The 17,121-nt window shown below is 41.7% G+C and overlaps 1 protein-coding gene across 2 annotated transcripts in view; it reads right to left on the bottom strand.

Annotated features, from left to right (window-relative positions):
• Positions 1-9,999, bottom strand: part of DENND1B (DENN domain containing 1B) — a 150,525-nt gene extending 140,526 nt beyond the window's left edge. For both annotated transcript variants that reach the window (XM_030953026.1, XM_030953027.1), the window contains exons 1-2: positions 9,908-9,999; positions 7,086-7,150 (exon numbers count right to left, since the gene is read on the bottom strand). In XM_030953026.1, the coding sequence (XP_030808886.1) occupies positions 7,086-7,150; positions 9,908-9,924 (82 nt within the window). In that variant the 5' untranslated portion in view covers positions 9,925-9,999. The remainder of the gene's footprint in view (positions 1-7,085; positions 7,151-9,907) is intronic.
• Positions 10,000-17,121: the final 7,122 nt, after the last annotated feature.

Genomic DNA, 17,121 nt, shown 5'->3' with positions numbered 1-17,121 from the left:
CTTATATTTAGTTATACTAATACTAGTTGGTTCATTCTACTCCATTTTATATAAAATCCTTTTTATATCAGCTTAGAATTTGTATCCCTTAACTCATCAAGTTTTTCTCTTTTAATTTCACTGCCCAAAACGCGATCACACTGCTGAAAGTGGCATATGGCACAACATGAAAAACTGACACAGCCGGGCAAGTGCCTGCAGGGGAACCCTTCATCTTTACCAGCAGTGATAGCACAGAGCCTGGCCCCACATCACTGCAGCTGGAATCTCTGCAGCAGAGCAGAGCCTGCCACTCCTCCCAGGACGGTCCCCTGGCTGCTGGGGAGCAGGGTCAGCCCTCCCCACTGAGGTCTCTTCACCCTGGTAAAGAATGCAGGCGAGATAGGAGAAAGGGCTTCCTTGACCTATTTCTTCAGCAGCTCTCACCCCTTCCCCTCCTACACACACATATCTGCACCCACCTCCAAATTACACATACATCCAAGAATCTCTGGAGGTTGGTGGAAAAAAAGATCTGTAGGAAATGAGACACTAAAAAGTGGCAACATTTTTCTCTACATTTTTGCATCTGTGGAGAAGCTGAAAACTATAGAGACTACACTGCATTTCTCAGTCTCTGGAGAAAAGAAGGAAAAGGTAAAAAGCATCAGAATGCCCATCTTTATCTTAGCTGCAGAATCATTCTTGTCTTAATTGGTTTTGTTGTTCATAATTTTCCAACACCCACTCTGTGCTAGTGACAGTCCAAACACACAGAAGACATTGTTCATACCCTCAGGGGCTTTCCAATTAAATGCCAGAAATTTGAACACAATGAAATTACTCATTTAGCTACAAGTGGAGGGTTTAAAGATGATAATTTATGAAGGATTTACAGCTATGCTTGGTGTTTGTACACTAGAGAACTTCAGCCAAACTCTGGCTCATATTCCTTGGTTTTGTCTAAAGGACACAAGTGATGCTCTACCTGCTTTTCATATACTACCTGCTTTTGTCTTCAAAGCATTTACACAACCCTCAACAAAAGGCTGTGATAGTTTCTTCTCCTCATCAATCAATCCTATAGAGAAACCAGGCCAGATTAAATGTCCTTTTTAAATTTGAAATTTCAACAGAATAGCAAGAAACCACTACAGGGAAGTAGCACTAACCTAAATAACATGAGTTAATGAGTTGGGGCAGGGGAGCAGGGGAGCGGATGTTAAGCTCAATGAAACTTCTGAAGAATATAAAAACAAAGTTGCTTTTTTTTTCTAATACACAAAAACTGCATCTAAGCTAAGACTATAAGCAGATATCCAATGCTGTCAAATGACATTTTACCAGTTGAGAAATTCTAATATGTTTATACAGTGATTGAGACAAAAATATACACAGAAATTAGATACTTTAAGAAAGCTTATCTGGTTCACAGCAACATAAAGTTGCTCTCCACAGTCACCTGAAGAACAGAGCATGCTTTAAAAAAGTAGAGAAACCTAATTTTCTGTGGGCCAGTACTTATTTAGTACCCTTCCAGCTAAAACCAAAAGGGAAAAAGGTTAGCAGTATATAACCACTGCATCAAAAGTTTTTATTGCTCTTAAAAAAAATCCTGCAGACTTCCTCATATGTTACTCTGATAGAATTATCTTTTTCATCGGGTTCAAGAGATGCTGTACAAAAAAATGTAGAGCAGAGGAAAGAAGTTATCTTGATCAGCATGTTACACCCAGTGGCTCAGAGAATGTGGTTAACAAACAACTCTCTAGAGTGAAGAAAAAACAGAAGAAGAAAAAGTGGTGCTTGCTCTGTCCACATCCTACAGGCAGCTTTGGAAGACTAAATCTAAGCCTTACCAAAGCAAGACAGATTACCCTTGGACAAAACTACCAACTGCATTAAACTTGGTTTTGGAACTGGGACCTTTCTGGATTTACATACTTTGTTAGTACCTTAACAGAGAGCAATCAAACCTCATAGAAAGAATTTTGCATTTCTAAACTAATTTCTGGACTTAATGCATACAGTTTTTAACTCTACCAACACTCAATTAAACTGGATTTGTGGCTTCTTCTTGAAAATTTAATGAATTTAAGGCCCTTTAAAGAAAAATATTTTGGAGATCACACATCACTAAGATTTATTATCATTCTGGCAGAAGGAAAATAAACTACAGAAGTTATTCATGCAATTCAACACAACCTATTTAACACCTTCTCCGGAAATCACATTATCTAGCCCTAGAGCTACATAAGACTTCTTAGCATTTAAAAAAGAAATAGAGACAAAGCAACCAAATTTCAAGGGTATTCCAACAATTATTCTTAGATTGGACATAAAATGAACTGGTACTTTAAAAGGCTTTTCAAATAAAACTTTAACAGTCAGGACTGCTTTAGACCCAAACCACAATTCAGTAGTTGACTTCTCTGGATTTACCTGCAGCCTCTGAGGAGCCTTTCTGTTGTTGGTTTTTTTTTTTTTTATGTGCTATAATCAAAGAAAAAGAAGGTATAGCAAACAGCATTCTCTTAACCACACTGAAACCAATCTGAGTCATCTTCTTGGGAAACTGTGGACAGAAACGCTGAAAACTTTATGTTCACAGAAGCTGTTGCACATTGCTTTTCTACTGCTGGCTGCTCTATCTGCGCTGTATTTGCATCCGCAATCCACTTTTAATAGAATCAGTGCACGGGAAGTGCACAGGATATAAAATTTATAGACTGAGTTAAACTGCCAGCTTCATCTCTGCCCATTTAACTCAAACCCACAGTTCAGATTTAGAGGTGTGTATGTACAACCTGTACATGCTTGTGTCCTCACAGATAAATATACACTCCTCACAGTGATTACAATGGCACTGTTCATTTGGACATGTCCATGTGGAAAAGTTCAACCTTTCAGAAATTCAATTTACTTTTCATGATAGAAGGATCTGGATGACAAAAAAAAAAGGCTGCAGACAGCTTTATTCAGACAATTCCTAGGTTCCAACCCATCTTCCAGTGCCAGCTGCAGTGTAATTTTCAAGGGACAAAAGAGTGCCAGGAGGAGAGTAAAGCTGCTGTAGGTGCAGCTGTTGAGCAATAGCCTTATGTAAGTCTGTGCACTTAAGACAACTGAACCACTGCTTCACTCCTGATACCCAGTAAGGGTGACTCAGCTCAAAGTGCAAAAAACTTTTCACCCTAAAGCTAAAGAGAAATTCTTGTCCTTAAAATAACAGAGCAGGTTTGATAATATCTGTTATCAAGCTGCTCTATGGGTCTGTAAGTGAAAATTTAATACAGAAGGCCTGCTGCTGATATTAAATTGAGCACACATTTTTGCTATTTCTTGTTCGCTGTTCATTAAGGAATAACACAGAAAAGAATTACAGAAATATGCAATTGCCTGGAAGGCAGTGTAAAACTTTCTTCTGTAAGGTGCTACTCACATTGCAAGCCAAATACACAATTAGCAAATACCAGGCTGTTAGAATAGCTTAGCACTTCTGCCCCAGTCACTTAGCAAACTCTGCTGAACAGAAGCTAATTCATCTCAAAAGTCTTGTGAGAAATGGGTTATGAATTTTCCTAAGTAAAAGCTGTCACATCAACTAGTTACTAATTGATGTTTGCTACCCTCAGCAGTGCAAAGGACCCAAAGTTATGATCTGGGCTACAATCTCATGTTGGTCTTAAGGGTTTTGTCTCCTCTTTGGAGATTCACTCTGAAAATACAGTAAGCATATATCCTAAACTGTTAAGGAAATTATGAAAATATTTAGGTAGAGAGTATCCTTTTTTTCCCTCTCCTGTCTGAGGAAAGAGTTGGAAGATCACTGATCTAGCAATGCTACTGTGCATTCCTGTAGTTTAAAACAGAGTAACAAATATTCAAGTATGTAAGCTACTCTTAAATCACAAAAAATCCAGAAACCATGTATCCAGTGGGAAACAAAATTTTGATCCACCTACAAATAAATACATGCTAGCACAACTGAGCCTGTAACCAATTCAAGAGCTACCTACCACACATGAAGCAATAAATTCTTACTAAGTTAGATGAAATCTCTTTGGGTTCTACTCAATGTAAACACCTATGTTGAAAATAATTAGTGGAATAATTAGAAGAACAAATTTCTTAACACATGTAAGAAATCATATGCTGCTCCATTTCATGTATGTATTATCCTTTCTAGTTGGAACAGTCCTAGGACAATGTAAAGTCTGAAAAACTGACATTCCTGGAGAGCTATGTTGTAATTAAGAAGTTAAGAAAAACTGCTTTTCTAAAAGTGTCAAACAATTTTAACAGCAAAATTCTTAATCATATCAGACTGTTACAGGCATTCAGCATCCTCATAAAAACATCCTAGTAAGAGCTCCACATGCAGTAAGGCCACCTCCATTTTGATTTGTTAGAACAGTTATACATTGGCACAGGGAAATGAAAATACAAGAAAACAGAGACTACAGCAAAGCTTGAAAAGAAAAAGCTTAGAGATACACGGGTCACATTAAGGTCTTGTTCGCTCCTAAATCGGCTTCTCCTGCTGCTCACTCATGCAGGGAGATCATAATTTTGTGGCTGTGATATTTCCACGGCAACACTGGTGACAGTGATGTCACAAATTCAGTCCTGACATAGCTTCAGGATCAAGTACAAGGAGCAGATGGGATGCGAGGGAGAAAGCTCCTATTTAAACACAAATCTCTTTCATAAGAAAGAAAGAGGCATGAGCAAAGAACCAGGTGAATGGATCATGTTTTCAAGTATGATATATTCAAAAGATTATCCTAGCATGAAAATCTATTTAAAGGCAAGACCTACAATACAGGGTAACTGTCAAATTTGTTAGGCCTTATAATAAACCAACCTTGAAAGCTCCCTGTTTTGCATGACAAGCTTTGTGCTCCATTTCTAAAGTGGCACTGAAGACAATACACTTCTGTCCCTTGTGAATTTCCTTTAGATAACTTTAACATTCAGATATATTAATTTGATACATCACTGTGCTCATAATACCATATGTAAATATGATGTCAAGCCCTCACTGGAGTGAGTTTGTTATCTGAATTAGATATGAGATGAAAGACATTAAAACAAATCCCAGATGGGTCACCAAGTACAACAGGATGGTAACTGGAATATTCAGCCAGCACTGTTAGATTGGCAAAAGGAGACTGTACTTTTGTCCTGATCTGTGGAAGCATGCAAGAATCAACACAAGCTGCAGGCCAGCTAAAGACCCCTGAACCTCTCACCAGTTACACACTGCCGACTCCAAAAAATTACTGGTATCAAACCTCCTTCCTATCTTCGGCCACCCCATGAACCAAGAGCAACTGAGCCCACAGAGCATAGAAGCAATTGTGACAAAAAAGGGAATAGCAGGGAATGCAACCACAATACAGCCACAAACAGTCCCCACATTAACTCGTGTCACAGTGCAAGGAGACACACAGATTTCTTAAAGATGCTTCTCTCCACAAGGACAAGTGATAAACAGCAAAACTACCAAGCAAGAGAGACAAGGGAAGTGCCTATGACCAAAATTCAGGTGTAGGCAGTCAGTCATTCACAGAGCTGCATGCAATGAGAAGTGGTTTCTTATGGCAGCAGTGGCAGAAAGATGCACAAGAAAAATGAGAAGTTAAATACAAGATAAAAGGAATTAAAAGGATATAGATCCATGTTCTGATCACAGAAGGAAAATGCCCACACTGTTCAAGATTTCAAGATGAAGACCTGGAAGGATTACCAACAGTCTAGCTCTCAGGGGGAGAGGAAGAAAGGGAATAGAATTTGCAGCCTGAATCAGGGACTAAGCCAAGACATGAACAGGCCCCCAGGAAGGGATATTGGGTGGGGGCAGAGACTAAAAGCACAATGCAAGGAGAAACAAATCCAAGTCAAGTAGCTAAGCAGGGTTCCCAGACATCATCTATGAAATCACTAAGGCAAAAACTGCACATGTGATCCAAGCCACAACTATGATCATAGTTAGGAAAGTCCACCTGATTTGCCAAACTATGACAATACCAACACTAAATCAAAAAAGCAGGCAATGAACTGGAGGGTGCTGGCTGGTAACAAAAATAATTAAAAGACCTGAAGGCCTACAATTGTTTAGCTTCAACAAAAAGGGTTTTTTTCCCAAACACATTAGGCACATTCTGACAACTCACAATAACAGAAACACTGTCTGAAATATAAAAAAAACAAGGAATAGTTGGGGGCTATAAACTTCTACAGGCCTCTTACTTGTTAAAGTAGTAAACTCTGGAAACAGTATCCATTAGCACAGTAGGACAAGAAATATAGTCTATTTTAAGATGTAGTTTATTGTTTTTATAGTTGTGATTAAGACACAGCTGTCACAGACTAACATGACTACAATACAACCCTGACAAGACTCCTCCTCTCCCTTTGCTTTTGTAAGGCCAACAACCTCGGATGAGAACATGAACCCAGTTCCCCCAGTGGACTTTCAAGAGGTCACTTTAATTTCAGTACTGGAAAGCCCATCTTCTTTTTACCCAAGAGGAAAAAAAAAGCCTCTCTCAGACAACTCTTGCACTACTACATCTCTTTTACCTCGTGTTTATAGAGATGTGAAAGTGACGGCTGATACAAGCTCAAGGCAGCCCTCATTGCTGTTTGTATCGTGCAGCAAACCAGGGCAGCTGCCAAACATGAGCCACAAAGAAAGTCTCTTCCTATTGTTTTTCAGAAAATAACTTACTTTCTCTCTATCACGCTGATCAAATTAACATTCCCCTGATAGACAGAAGTCAATGATCCTTCTAAAATGAAATCTTACACAAAAAAAATCAACATTTTAAGAGTAGAAAATACACTTCAAGTCCAAGTTTTGCAAATATATTATGGAGAACAAAAATATTTTTACAACAGCTAAAATGAAAACATAACAAAACCCCACAACAACTACAAAGTAATAGATTTTAAAAAGCAAAAAAATAATCATAGGCACATTCTAACACAACCTCAGTCCAAAAGCAATTCAAAGTAGAAAATAACACTAGATTGGGATGCCGAGTATTTTTTTCCAGCTCTCATTTCTCTACATAAATATCATAGGCACAGTGTATTACCTTCGTTTTCTGAAGCTTGGCATTTTACTTTCAGTACCAAATCAAAGGTACGTTCCGGATTTTCCCTAGAAGAAACAAACACAACCAATTATAATATACATATTTCAGATCTTATTTCTACTTTCCATTCTTTACATTCTTTTTGTAGAATAATAAATAGAATTAAAATATCATTAAAACAAAATTAGTACTCAGATTAGTTCTAAGGAAGAACCAAAAAGTGACATTTCCCTATGCAGCCTTAAGAAAGGAATAAGAAAGATAAACAAGCTAAACTGTGTGATTTATTTACATTTTATTGTCATTGCCTTATATCTCAAATAGCTTTTAAGTCACTTCACCATACCTCATCTAAACGTTGAGAAAAAAGAGCTGCTAAGCTCCTTATCAATCAGTCAATCAATCTGCAACATTAATGGAGTTGCAGGCAGCCTTTTCTAAAGCTATGTCTTATTTCTACTATATAGAATATGATGGAATAGCCCATCATTAGACTTCCATTTTAATTTGCTGTGTTTAGCCGCTGTTCTTTAAATACACCTGATTACCACCCCAAGGCCGAGACTCGTTTGGCTTCCTCTTTCACCAGATATTGATCGCCAGCTGGGCTCTAAAGGCTGAACCTCAGGCGTGATTCACTGCGAGAGCCACCACGAGTGCACTAAGTGGGGATGGCCACAAGCCCGAGCTAGCCAGGAAGAGGGAGCCTCCCTATCTGCAGCAGCCATCAAGGGCAGCTGCGGGTGACGGCCGGCGCCTCTTCCACCTGATGATAATAACAAACTGCGTGTGCCAACAGCAATTAACACTCAACCTAATCCCAAACTACATATTCATTGAAACGGGCCTAAATGCCATTACCACGCCATCCACCCCTCTCTGCCTACCAAGCACGCTGCTATTTATATTAAAAACAAGCGGTATAACCGCACCCATATCAATTATCTATTTAACCACATAAAAGGCAGTGGAACTCCTGTCTTGTGTAACACTCCCACTGAAATCAGCTGGAGATTTAGGCATAGGAAACAAAAAAAACAAGACTTGGTTCCAGGTTTCTAGAATGCTTCACATAAAGCATACAGCAAATTAAAACGTTGTTTCTTTAAATAAAGTATTGAATGAAATCCAAAGGCTGAGCCAGGGAAAAACTCAGCTGTCACAAATTAATTGATTCAGTACATGTTTTCACTGACCTCAGCACCATCATCAATTGAGATACACAATTATAGTCTAATGCACATTATGAAGACATAACCTGCCCATATCACACTCTCCTTGCATTTTAAAGCATTTTGTTGGGGAAATCCTTTATCTACTGATCTTGCATATAGGAGATGAAATTCTGGTCTGAGTTACAACAGCGTAAATCCAGGACATTGGAGATTTAATCTGGTGTTAAACTGTCCATTGTTCCTCTGGCCGGTGAGCAGGTTCAGAATGAAACTGGTAAGGCTTGGTTGAGTCACCTAGAAAACTGAACCACAAAAATCCTTCATTTAAAAGAAACGACATCTCCCCGTGACATTGGTCTAGCTTAGGCCTTCGGTTTATCCTCTCAGGCTGAGGTTTTTTAATGTGAATCAGGTTGTGTTACAATCACCAATTGAGTGTTTCTAACTCAACTCCTAGATGAGTTACTCTCAAAAAAAGGTCTTTGAAGTAATACTGCCTTCTGTCTTTCACTGTAGTACTCTAAAACTCCTTTTGCAGGAAAATTCTTCTAAGTTTACTCTTCACATCCCACTACACTCAGAAGTGTCAAAAATGTGTCAAACTAATCTGAGAATTGTGAGCCTGTCTCTCGTCTCTCGTTTCCCTGCCAGCTCCGCGGTGCCAGCCTGTTCAGCGCGTATAGACACGGAGCTGTTTGTCAATTGCCGAAACCCGTGGGTAACATCTTGTCACTTTCAATGTCACGAGAGCAGGCGGCCGCTGCCGGAGGGCAGCCTGGATGGCAGTGCTCTCGAACACCCAAAGGACCTCGTAATGACAGAAGGGTGGTCTGCAACCACCATGGCCACAAGGAGTTTCACCTGAACGTGAGGAAGAACTTCTTTACACTGAGGGCGGCAGAGCAGTGAACAAGCTGCCCAAGGACGGTCGTTGAGTCTTCCCCTGGAGACGTTCCAAACCCACCTGGAAGTGTTCCTGTGTCACCTGCTCTACATGACCCTGCCTTGGCAAGGCGAGAGGACGGGATGATCTGCAGAGCTCCCTCCCCACCCTGACAATTCTGTGACCTCCTAAAGGGATGCCTGTAACAGCCTCGGCCCGCGGCGGGCAGGGGCACGGCGGGCAGCTCTGCTGGGCCCGGCGGCCTCGGGACCGCGCTGCCACCCCCGCACAGGCCCCGTTCACCGGGCACAGCCCCCGGGCCCCACCGGCGGCTGCCGAGCGCGTCCCCCGCGCCGCTGCGGGCGGGCGATGCCGGGGCCGGGAGGCGGCGTGGGGCGGGGAGAGGCCGGCGGGACTGCGGCCGCCTCCTTCTCCTCCTCCTCTCCGCCGCCGCGGGCCGGGTCGGGGGCGCCGCCGCTCCCCCACACCGCGGGTCCCGCCTCGCCCCGGCTCCGGCCCCGCCGCCTCCCGCCCGCCCTTCCCGCTGTCACTCAGGGGCCGCGGCGGACGCGCCCTGCCCCTCGCACGCTCCCGCCGGGTGGGCTCCCCCCTCCTCCCGTCTCCGCCCGCCGCATGCCGGGCCCGGAGGACCGGGGCAGCCACGGGGCCTGCTCGCCGCCTGTCCGCCGCGGGGGCTCGGCTCGGCTCGGCCCGGCCCGCCGCGCCCCACAGCCCCGCCGCGGCCCCGCGCACACAGCACTCACTTGAACCTGCTGTCCATGGTCACATCGCGGGCCCCGGCGGCGGCCCCGGCGCCCCCAGGGACAACCGCCCTGCCCGGCAGGGGCGAAGGGGCAGCGCCGGCCGCGGAGCGCTGGGCGGCGGGGGCGGCTCAGCGCCGCGGCGGGCGGCGGCCCATGGCTGCTCGGCTCCGCTCCCCCGGCTCGGGCCGCGACTGCGGCGGAGCGCGGCACCGCCTCCTCCCCCGTCTCTCAGTTCCTGTTGCAGCCGCTCCGGCACCTTCTGGGAACCAGGAAGCTCCGCGGCGGCCGGGGAAGCCGCCGGGGCTGGTGTCACCTGAGGGCGGCGGGGGAGGGCGGCAGCCTGTGCCCTCCGCGGCAGGTGCGCTGCGGAGCCGGCCCGAGCCCCGGCGGGTGGGCCAGGGCAGCGCGTGGGCACCGTCAGGTGTCCCCTCACGGGCACCTGCGCCCGCTGCTCAAACCGCTCACGGGATGGGTCCGGCTCCTGTGTGCACTGACACATCGTAGCGGCTCTTACACGTTCTTTATGCGCGGCAGGAAAGGGAAGCTTTTCGTGCTAAAGGTCATAAATGTTAATTTAACCTGCTGTAATCTGCTTAGCTTTTTGTTTTATCAAGTGCTAAACAAACACTATCCCAAACTGCTGAAGAGCTGGTGCAGCAGGGACGGCTGGAGCAAACCCACCGTGCTGTAAACACACATAAAAAGCTTTCAATCTTCGAGTGCTTCCCTCGAGTTTGGAAAGGAAATAAAAATAACACCGTCCTTGAGAGGCTTCCAAGTCTCATTCATCTGAGAGGCACTGAGCAGCCAAATTCCCACCTACACCAAGTTTCCCTCACCAACATAGTAACACTATAATGAAAAAGTGCATAAAATAGATTCTGTGGTACTGGGCCAAAGAAAAAACGTCATTCTTTTCACTCTTCCTCCAGAAGCTAATCATCATATCAACAGTGGAAAAGATGAAAAAAATTCAAGCCAATTATATATTAAACACATAAAACAGCATTAATGCATTACTGGGGCTGAAAAATCAAATATTCAAAAGTCAGGAAATTACAAATATTAAGTTCTCCAAACCAATATTGTTTTGGCTTCACTGCACATCCTACACACCTCACAGGACATAGATTAACTCATAAGAAACCGTATAGATGTGCACCAAAAAGAACTGAATGTTGTAGCAGTAACCTTAGCTTGGGGATTGCCTTGGATTTCAAGTACTTGCTTTCCCAGTCCTCATTCTGTGGTAATTTTTGGCTGTGTTTTAGCAGCCAGTATTTCCAACTCCCACTGAAGTAAATGCAATTGCTTGGGGCTTTGTATCCTTAACATAAAACAACGCATTTCATGTAGCTCAGGGTTTTTTTAGAAAAAAAAAAAAAAAAACAGTTAAATGTGGATTTTTGTGTACCCTGAGAGGCCCTCACAGCAGGTAGCGTTAATTCACCCACTGTTAAATTGAACTTCTCTGGTGGGATCAGTCTGGAGAGAAGGGAGCAATGCCCATGTGTTGTCTAGCAAGGGGATGGGGAGAGTAGGGCATCCAGCACCCAGGGATGTTACAGAACCCAAAGGAGAAGAAGCACACGGAGAAGGATCTGAGGCACAACCACAGTCATGTCTGTACCTCTGTCTTTCTGCCTGCCTCCCTTCTGCCCTCCATCTCTCCCCCAGCCCTACTGCAAAGCACACAGAATGTGAAAATCTCTTCTGCAAAAAAAATGGCCAATACTTTAACGAGATTGAATTTGGATCAGATGATTATCCAAATGTTGAGACATTTTACTTGTGGAAAATTTCCATTTGAGGTGTACAAGAAAGAAGAAAAACCAAAAAAAACCACAGGATTTCAGTAAATCTGTGTTTTGAATTACAATAAATATTTTATAGGTCTAGTGTATGTTTATTTCTCTCTTCTCTTAAGCTGCTGATGCTTGCCACTTTTGCAGTCTGGCGGCCTGTCAAGCTGATCTACCATGCAGTTCCAGCCACTCTTGGACTAGGGTCTGTCTTGGCAGATAGGACCATTGGGTCCCTTAGATTTCATTTTATCATAATTGGAGAAAAAATAGGTAGGGTTTCTTTCCCAAAGTAAATACATGTCTTGTCACTGGAGTAAATTGACTGCATGCAGTGACTAAACCTTGCCTGCCTAGAAGAGCAGGAAGAGAAGGTTCAACTCTAAAATAGAAGGCATATGAGAGAGCACCCTGTTGAGATGAGGCTCACATCTCTCAGAGCTATTATTTCAGACTCTGTGAAAGCTTAAGCAGACATCTCTGCCCTGGTTGCACTTAGTTCATGTTTTCAAGACTGTTTTGCAACCACAGCAGCTTTTAATGAAAGATGATGTTTTGGGAAAGGTATTGGTGTTAAAACCATCTCTTGCTACTGCCTCAGGTTCAGCTTTTCCTTGGAAGAGAATCAAGGAAGAAGGAAAAACTGAAAGCAAAACCTCTAGATATGCAGAAAAGGGATTAATTTAGTATATTCTGAAGCTGTGAGTGTCGTTTACTTTACTCTGGTTTTCCATTCCAAATTAGAGCCATGAAGCAACTGATACTTGGACTTTTCAGAATCAGCTGTTCTACCCGTAATCCAAAAGACACAAAGCCTTTTTCTTTAAGTTTTGCATAACATGAAAATGGCTGACCTCCACCTAAATTGTATCTAAAAGATCAGCATAGGAACTGATATAAGAGGATTTGCAGGAGGTAGGGGAGATGAGCATTTGTTTTATAGATAGCAACAATTGAAAAACAGGTAACTAAGAGATGAAGATTCCTATTCAATCTTCCATTGCAGTTTACCAGTGGTAAATATTCATTAGTCATCTTTTTACCAGTCTAATAATGTAAAGGAGCTTTAAAACTGATACAGATACTTACACAGTTCAGTTTTTACATACTGGCAGTAAAAGAGGTCTCGTGTAAATTGAATTGGACCTACAAGCCTTAATTTTCTCCCAGATTTATTAATGCTTTGGAGTAAGAGGCCGAATGAAAAAATATCCCAAAATCTACTTCATCTGAATCAGACAAGAGGAGAATGGAAGTGCCATCAGGGCAGCTCCATCTCAAGGATCATGGAATGACCTGTGTTGGAAGGAACCTTGAAGATCATCCCATTCCAAGTTCCCTGCTGTGGGCAGAGACACCTTCCCGTAGACCAGGCTGCTCAGAGCCCCATCCAGCCTGGCCTTGAACACTTCCAGGAATGGGGGCAGGCACAGCTTCTCTGGTCAGCCTGTGCCAGTGCCTCACCACCCTCAGAACAAATAATTTATTCATAATACTTAATATAAACCTACTGTCTTTAATTTTGAAACCATTCCCCCTAGCCCTGTCACTACATGCTCTTATAATATGTCCCTGCCCATGTTTTTCTAGGCTCCTTTCAGTTACTGGAAGGCTGCAATTAGGTCACCCCAAAACCTTCTCTTCTCCAGGCTGAACAAACCCAATTCTCTCAGCTTTTGCTCATAGGAGAGGTGCTCCATCCCTCTGATCAACCGGGTGTCCCCTTCTGAACTCCAGAAGCACCTTGCACTTGGCCTTACTGAACCTCATGGGATTCCCAAACCTCATGAGATTTGTTATCAGTCCAAAAACCCACAGAGCACAGTTTCTAGTTTACAACCAAGCTCAATATGGACACAACAAGAGACGTAGATGAAAAAGACCAAGAAAAATGCCAAAACAAGCATCACATCCTTTCTGTTAGCAATCTGCCATTCTCTGCCAAATCAAAACCATGTGGGTTTGGGTCTATAAAAGTGGTGCAAAGTAGGGTCAAAATTTCCAGAAGGGAGATGAGAAACAGACAAAAAATGGCCACACATCTTGTCACTTGGAAATGGCAGAGCAAGACAGAGAAGCTCCACGAGAAGCCAATTACTGTTTTCAAGTTGATACCACTACATTCACACATGTAGTGATTTTCTTTTAGCACAGAAGGCATAAAAGGGACAGAGGGAAGGCAAAAGCACAAATCCCCTGAAGACAAAAATTATTCTGTTCAGTATTTAGCATGGGATAATTTGAATCCTCCTAATGAAAACTGCAAGCACCCATGCTTTGTGCAGGGAGATTCCCAGGGAGCATAGGAAACAGAATTTACCCTACATACAAATGCCACCCTATGAAGGGGTTTGGGGTTCACTGACTGAATCCAGCTCTGTACAGATCTAAATCTCCCACCACAAATAACTCCAGCAAAGCTTTGAGAGGTAGAAAATGCTCATCATCACCATAAGCTGGAGCATACATATTGTCAATTAAGGAATCTTAAGTATCACAGAATTCCTCATTTGCCAGGTCAATTAATTTAATAGTAAAACATACTGCTAATAAAGTAATCTTCCTCTTAAGTGCTCCTGAAACCCATAAAGGGATTTCCTTCAGAACATTGTTAGCAGAGCTTGCTGAAAGACATGTTCTCCCCTGGGAACACCAATGGGTTTGTCCAAAATGGCAAAATCAAAACCTATTAAGTTTTCCACTCTATGGCCATAATAAATATTTTTTTAGAATACTTTGTGGGAATCTATAAAGTTAGAGATATGATCTGCAGTTTATACCTTGTACCAAGAATTCTCCACTCACCCCTGAGTGTACTTCGGTCTATTTTAGTCCTTGTTCCTTCAAATAAGTTACAGTAGGTTTATATTATCTCAGCAGCTATCAGTACATCTCCTAACAACATAATCACCTTGTCACACCTCACACACTTGAAAAGCATCTCTTACAATGAGAGCTTGCTCTCAGCCCCATTTTAATGGGGTTGGAGGCTTGGGGTTTTTATCACCTTGTTTGAATCTTACACACACCCATTCCCAGTTGTAAATGAGTGATTATGTCATCTCCTCTATGCAAAGTTTTCCAAACTACCAAATTCACAAACATCAATTTCCCTGTTAAACTCCTTAGCCATAATACTGTCATGAGACAATACTTGAAGACAAAGTACTGTACTTTAAAAAACACCACATACCTACATTATGTGATTTCATCATTCAGTTTCTTTAAAGATACTCTCTTTCAAGATTTGAAATAGGTCTCTTTCAATGAGAGTAAACTGTAGAGTTTTTTTAACTAAATACTACAAATAATGTATATATTTATATTATATTATTTATATATTGATACTAAATAAACTTTAGTTTATTAACTAAATATATATAGAATATGCATGTCTACAAGTATTCCACATTTTTATTGACTCCTTGCATGATCATACAAACATCTTTTTTAACCTTTCAATGTTATTTATCCAAAAAATGCGCTGTAAAGGGCTCTAAGTTTTCCTGCTTAAGAGCAGATGATGATTTAAGGTGGACATGACCAAAAGCGACACCTTGCCATGGCTAGGTAAGGACTTCCATGTGATGCTTGTTAAGGTTCAGGGATGCTGCATTCCGGAGCTGTCACTGTCCTTGCAGCCAGGCTATATGCAAAGGCTAACCTGCCCAAACTCACACACCCAGGTAAACACACTCATGAATTAATCAATGAGCTCCTGGGCAGAGATCATTGCTTGGATGAAAATGAGGTTTCCTTGATTTTCTAATCAATGCGTCCTCCCAACAAGCCTGAGATAGCAGATCTTCATAATCAGGTCAGCTTTAATTACCAGTTTAACAAAGGAGATGGGGGAACTTTTATGAACTCACTTCAATGTGCGGAGCTTTGAGAGATAAGACACTCAAAAATGTAAATGTTTATGATACGGCTGTATCAGCTCAGCATTTGGTTTATTGGTAGTATTTGCAAATCTTTGCAGTCTGATCTATAATGCCTTTTGTTTGCTAGATTGATTTGCATCATAATCTACAAAAGACATGAAGTATGCATTAAGTAAATATTTACAAGTCTTTGTAAAGTTTAACCAGACATTTGCTTTACCTGTGAAGTCTGGATGCTTTATCAATTGTTTCAATGCAAATTAATTTAGAAATTAAACATAAGTAATATTTCTATGCATATTAACTTCAATTCATAGACAATTTGGAAAATTTGGGTGGATTTCTAATTTCTATTTCTAATTTATTAATTCAGAAGTGACAGCTGGCAGAATCTAACAGTAGAAAATGCCACCTTTCAGGTCTGCTGCCCAAATCCAGCCTTCAGCCAGCACATATCAAATGCTTTCCAGTGGATGCTGATTATTCATAGGAGTGTTTGAAAACAAGGGCTGGTCTTTGCCCTGTTCCAGTTCAGATGCGAGTGAGACACCTTGCAGCTGCCTTCCTGTTAGGAACTTCAGAGAAACAAAAGATGGAAAAAAGAAAGAAGCTGTTCTTTCCTCTGCATAGGAAAAAAACCAACAAACTCTGAGAAAGTTTCAAGAAACATTTCTGGCAATATTAAGGGAATATACCCAATTCTTTCCCACACTTAGTGATTATCGTGGAGATTTTTTCAGCCCAGCAGACAGTTTGCTTTAAGGAATAATTTTTTAGTGAAGCAGCAGGGTCAGGCAGCATCTTTCAATATGCATGGATTCAGGAGAAGGAAATCACTCATTCAAGTCATTTGCAAGTAAAAGTTTCTTACCAGATTGAACGCTTTCTTGCTGAATAAATTCGGTTCTTCTCTTTAGGCAAGAATATACTCCTCATACTTCTCAAATGTATATTTTAAATGCTGCAGGTTGCAGGCTACCTGATTAATATGGTACTCATTAAAACTATGATGGAGCTTTTTTAAAAAGTTCTATTCAAAGCAGTATGAAACTGATTTTTTTATCAGACATAAAAATTACATACTCTTGTAATCTTCTGAGTGTGGACTTAATGTGGTAAGGCCAAATGTACACAAAATTAGGAACTGACCTTTATTGAAATGAAAATGTGTTAGAAGTCTTTAGGCTGCTTTAGAAACTGATTGCTATGTCTACCAAAAAATTTCAAGCAGTAAATCAAGGAATCCTAAATATTAAAAGAACAGTTTCCAGCTATTTATTTGCCATGGATTTATTTACCTATTTATGCACTGGGATACATATAAAAGAGTTTATACTGACAGAAATTTTATACGAAAATTTGTTATAAAAAGCCAGGCTCTCAGCTCTACAAACAGTATTTAATTTACAAATAGCCAATAGAGACAGTGTATTTTTATATTTGCTTGCATTAAAAAATTAAAAATCAATGTATGGTTTCCTCTATCAAAAGATCCCTGGTTCTCTTCTAATGTTGTGGCTGACATAAT

Source organism: Camarhynchus parvulus, chromosome 8, assembly GCF_901933205.1.
Source record: "Camarhynchus parvulus chromosome 8, STF_HiC, whole genome shotgun sequence".
Taxonomy (NCBI): domain Eukaryota; kingdom Metazoa; phylum Chordata; class Aves; order Passeriformes; family Thraupidae; genus Camarhynchus; species Camarhynchus parvulus.
This window is presented reverse-complemented; position numbering and strand designations above follow the sequence as displayed.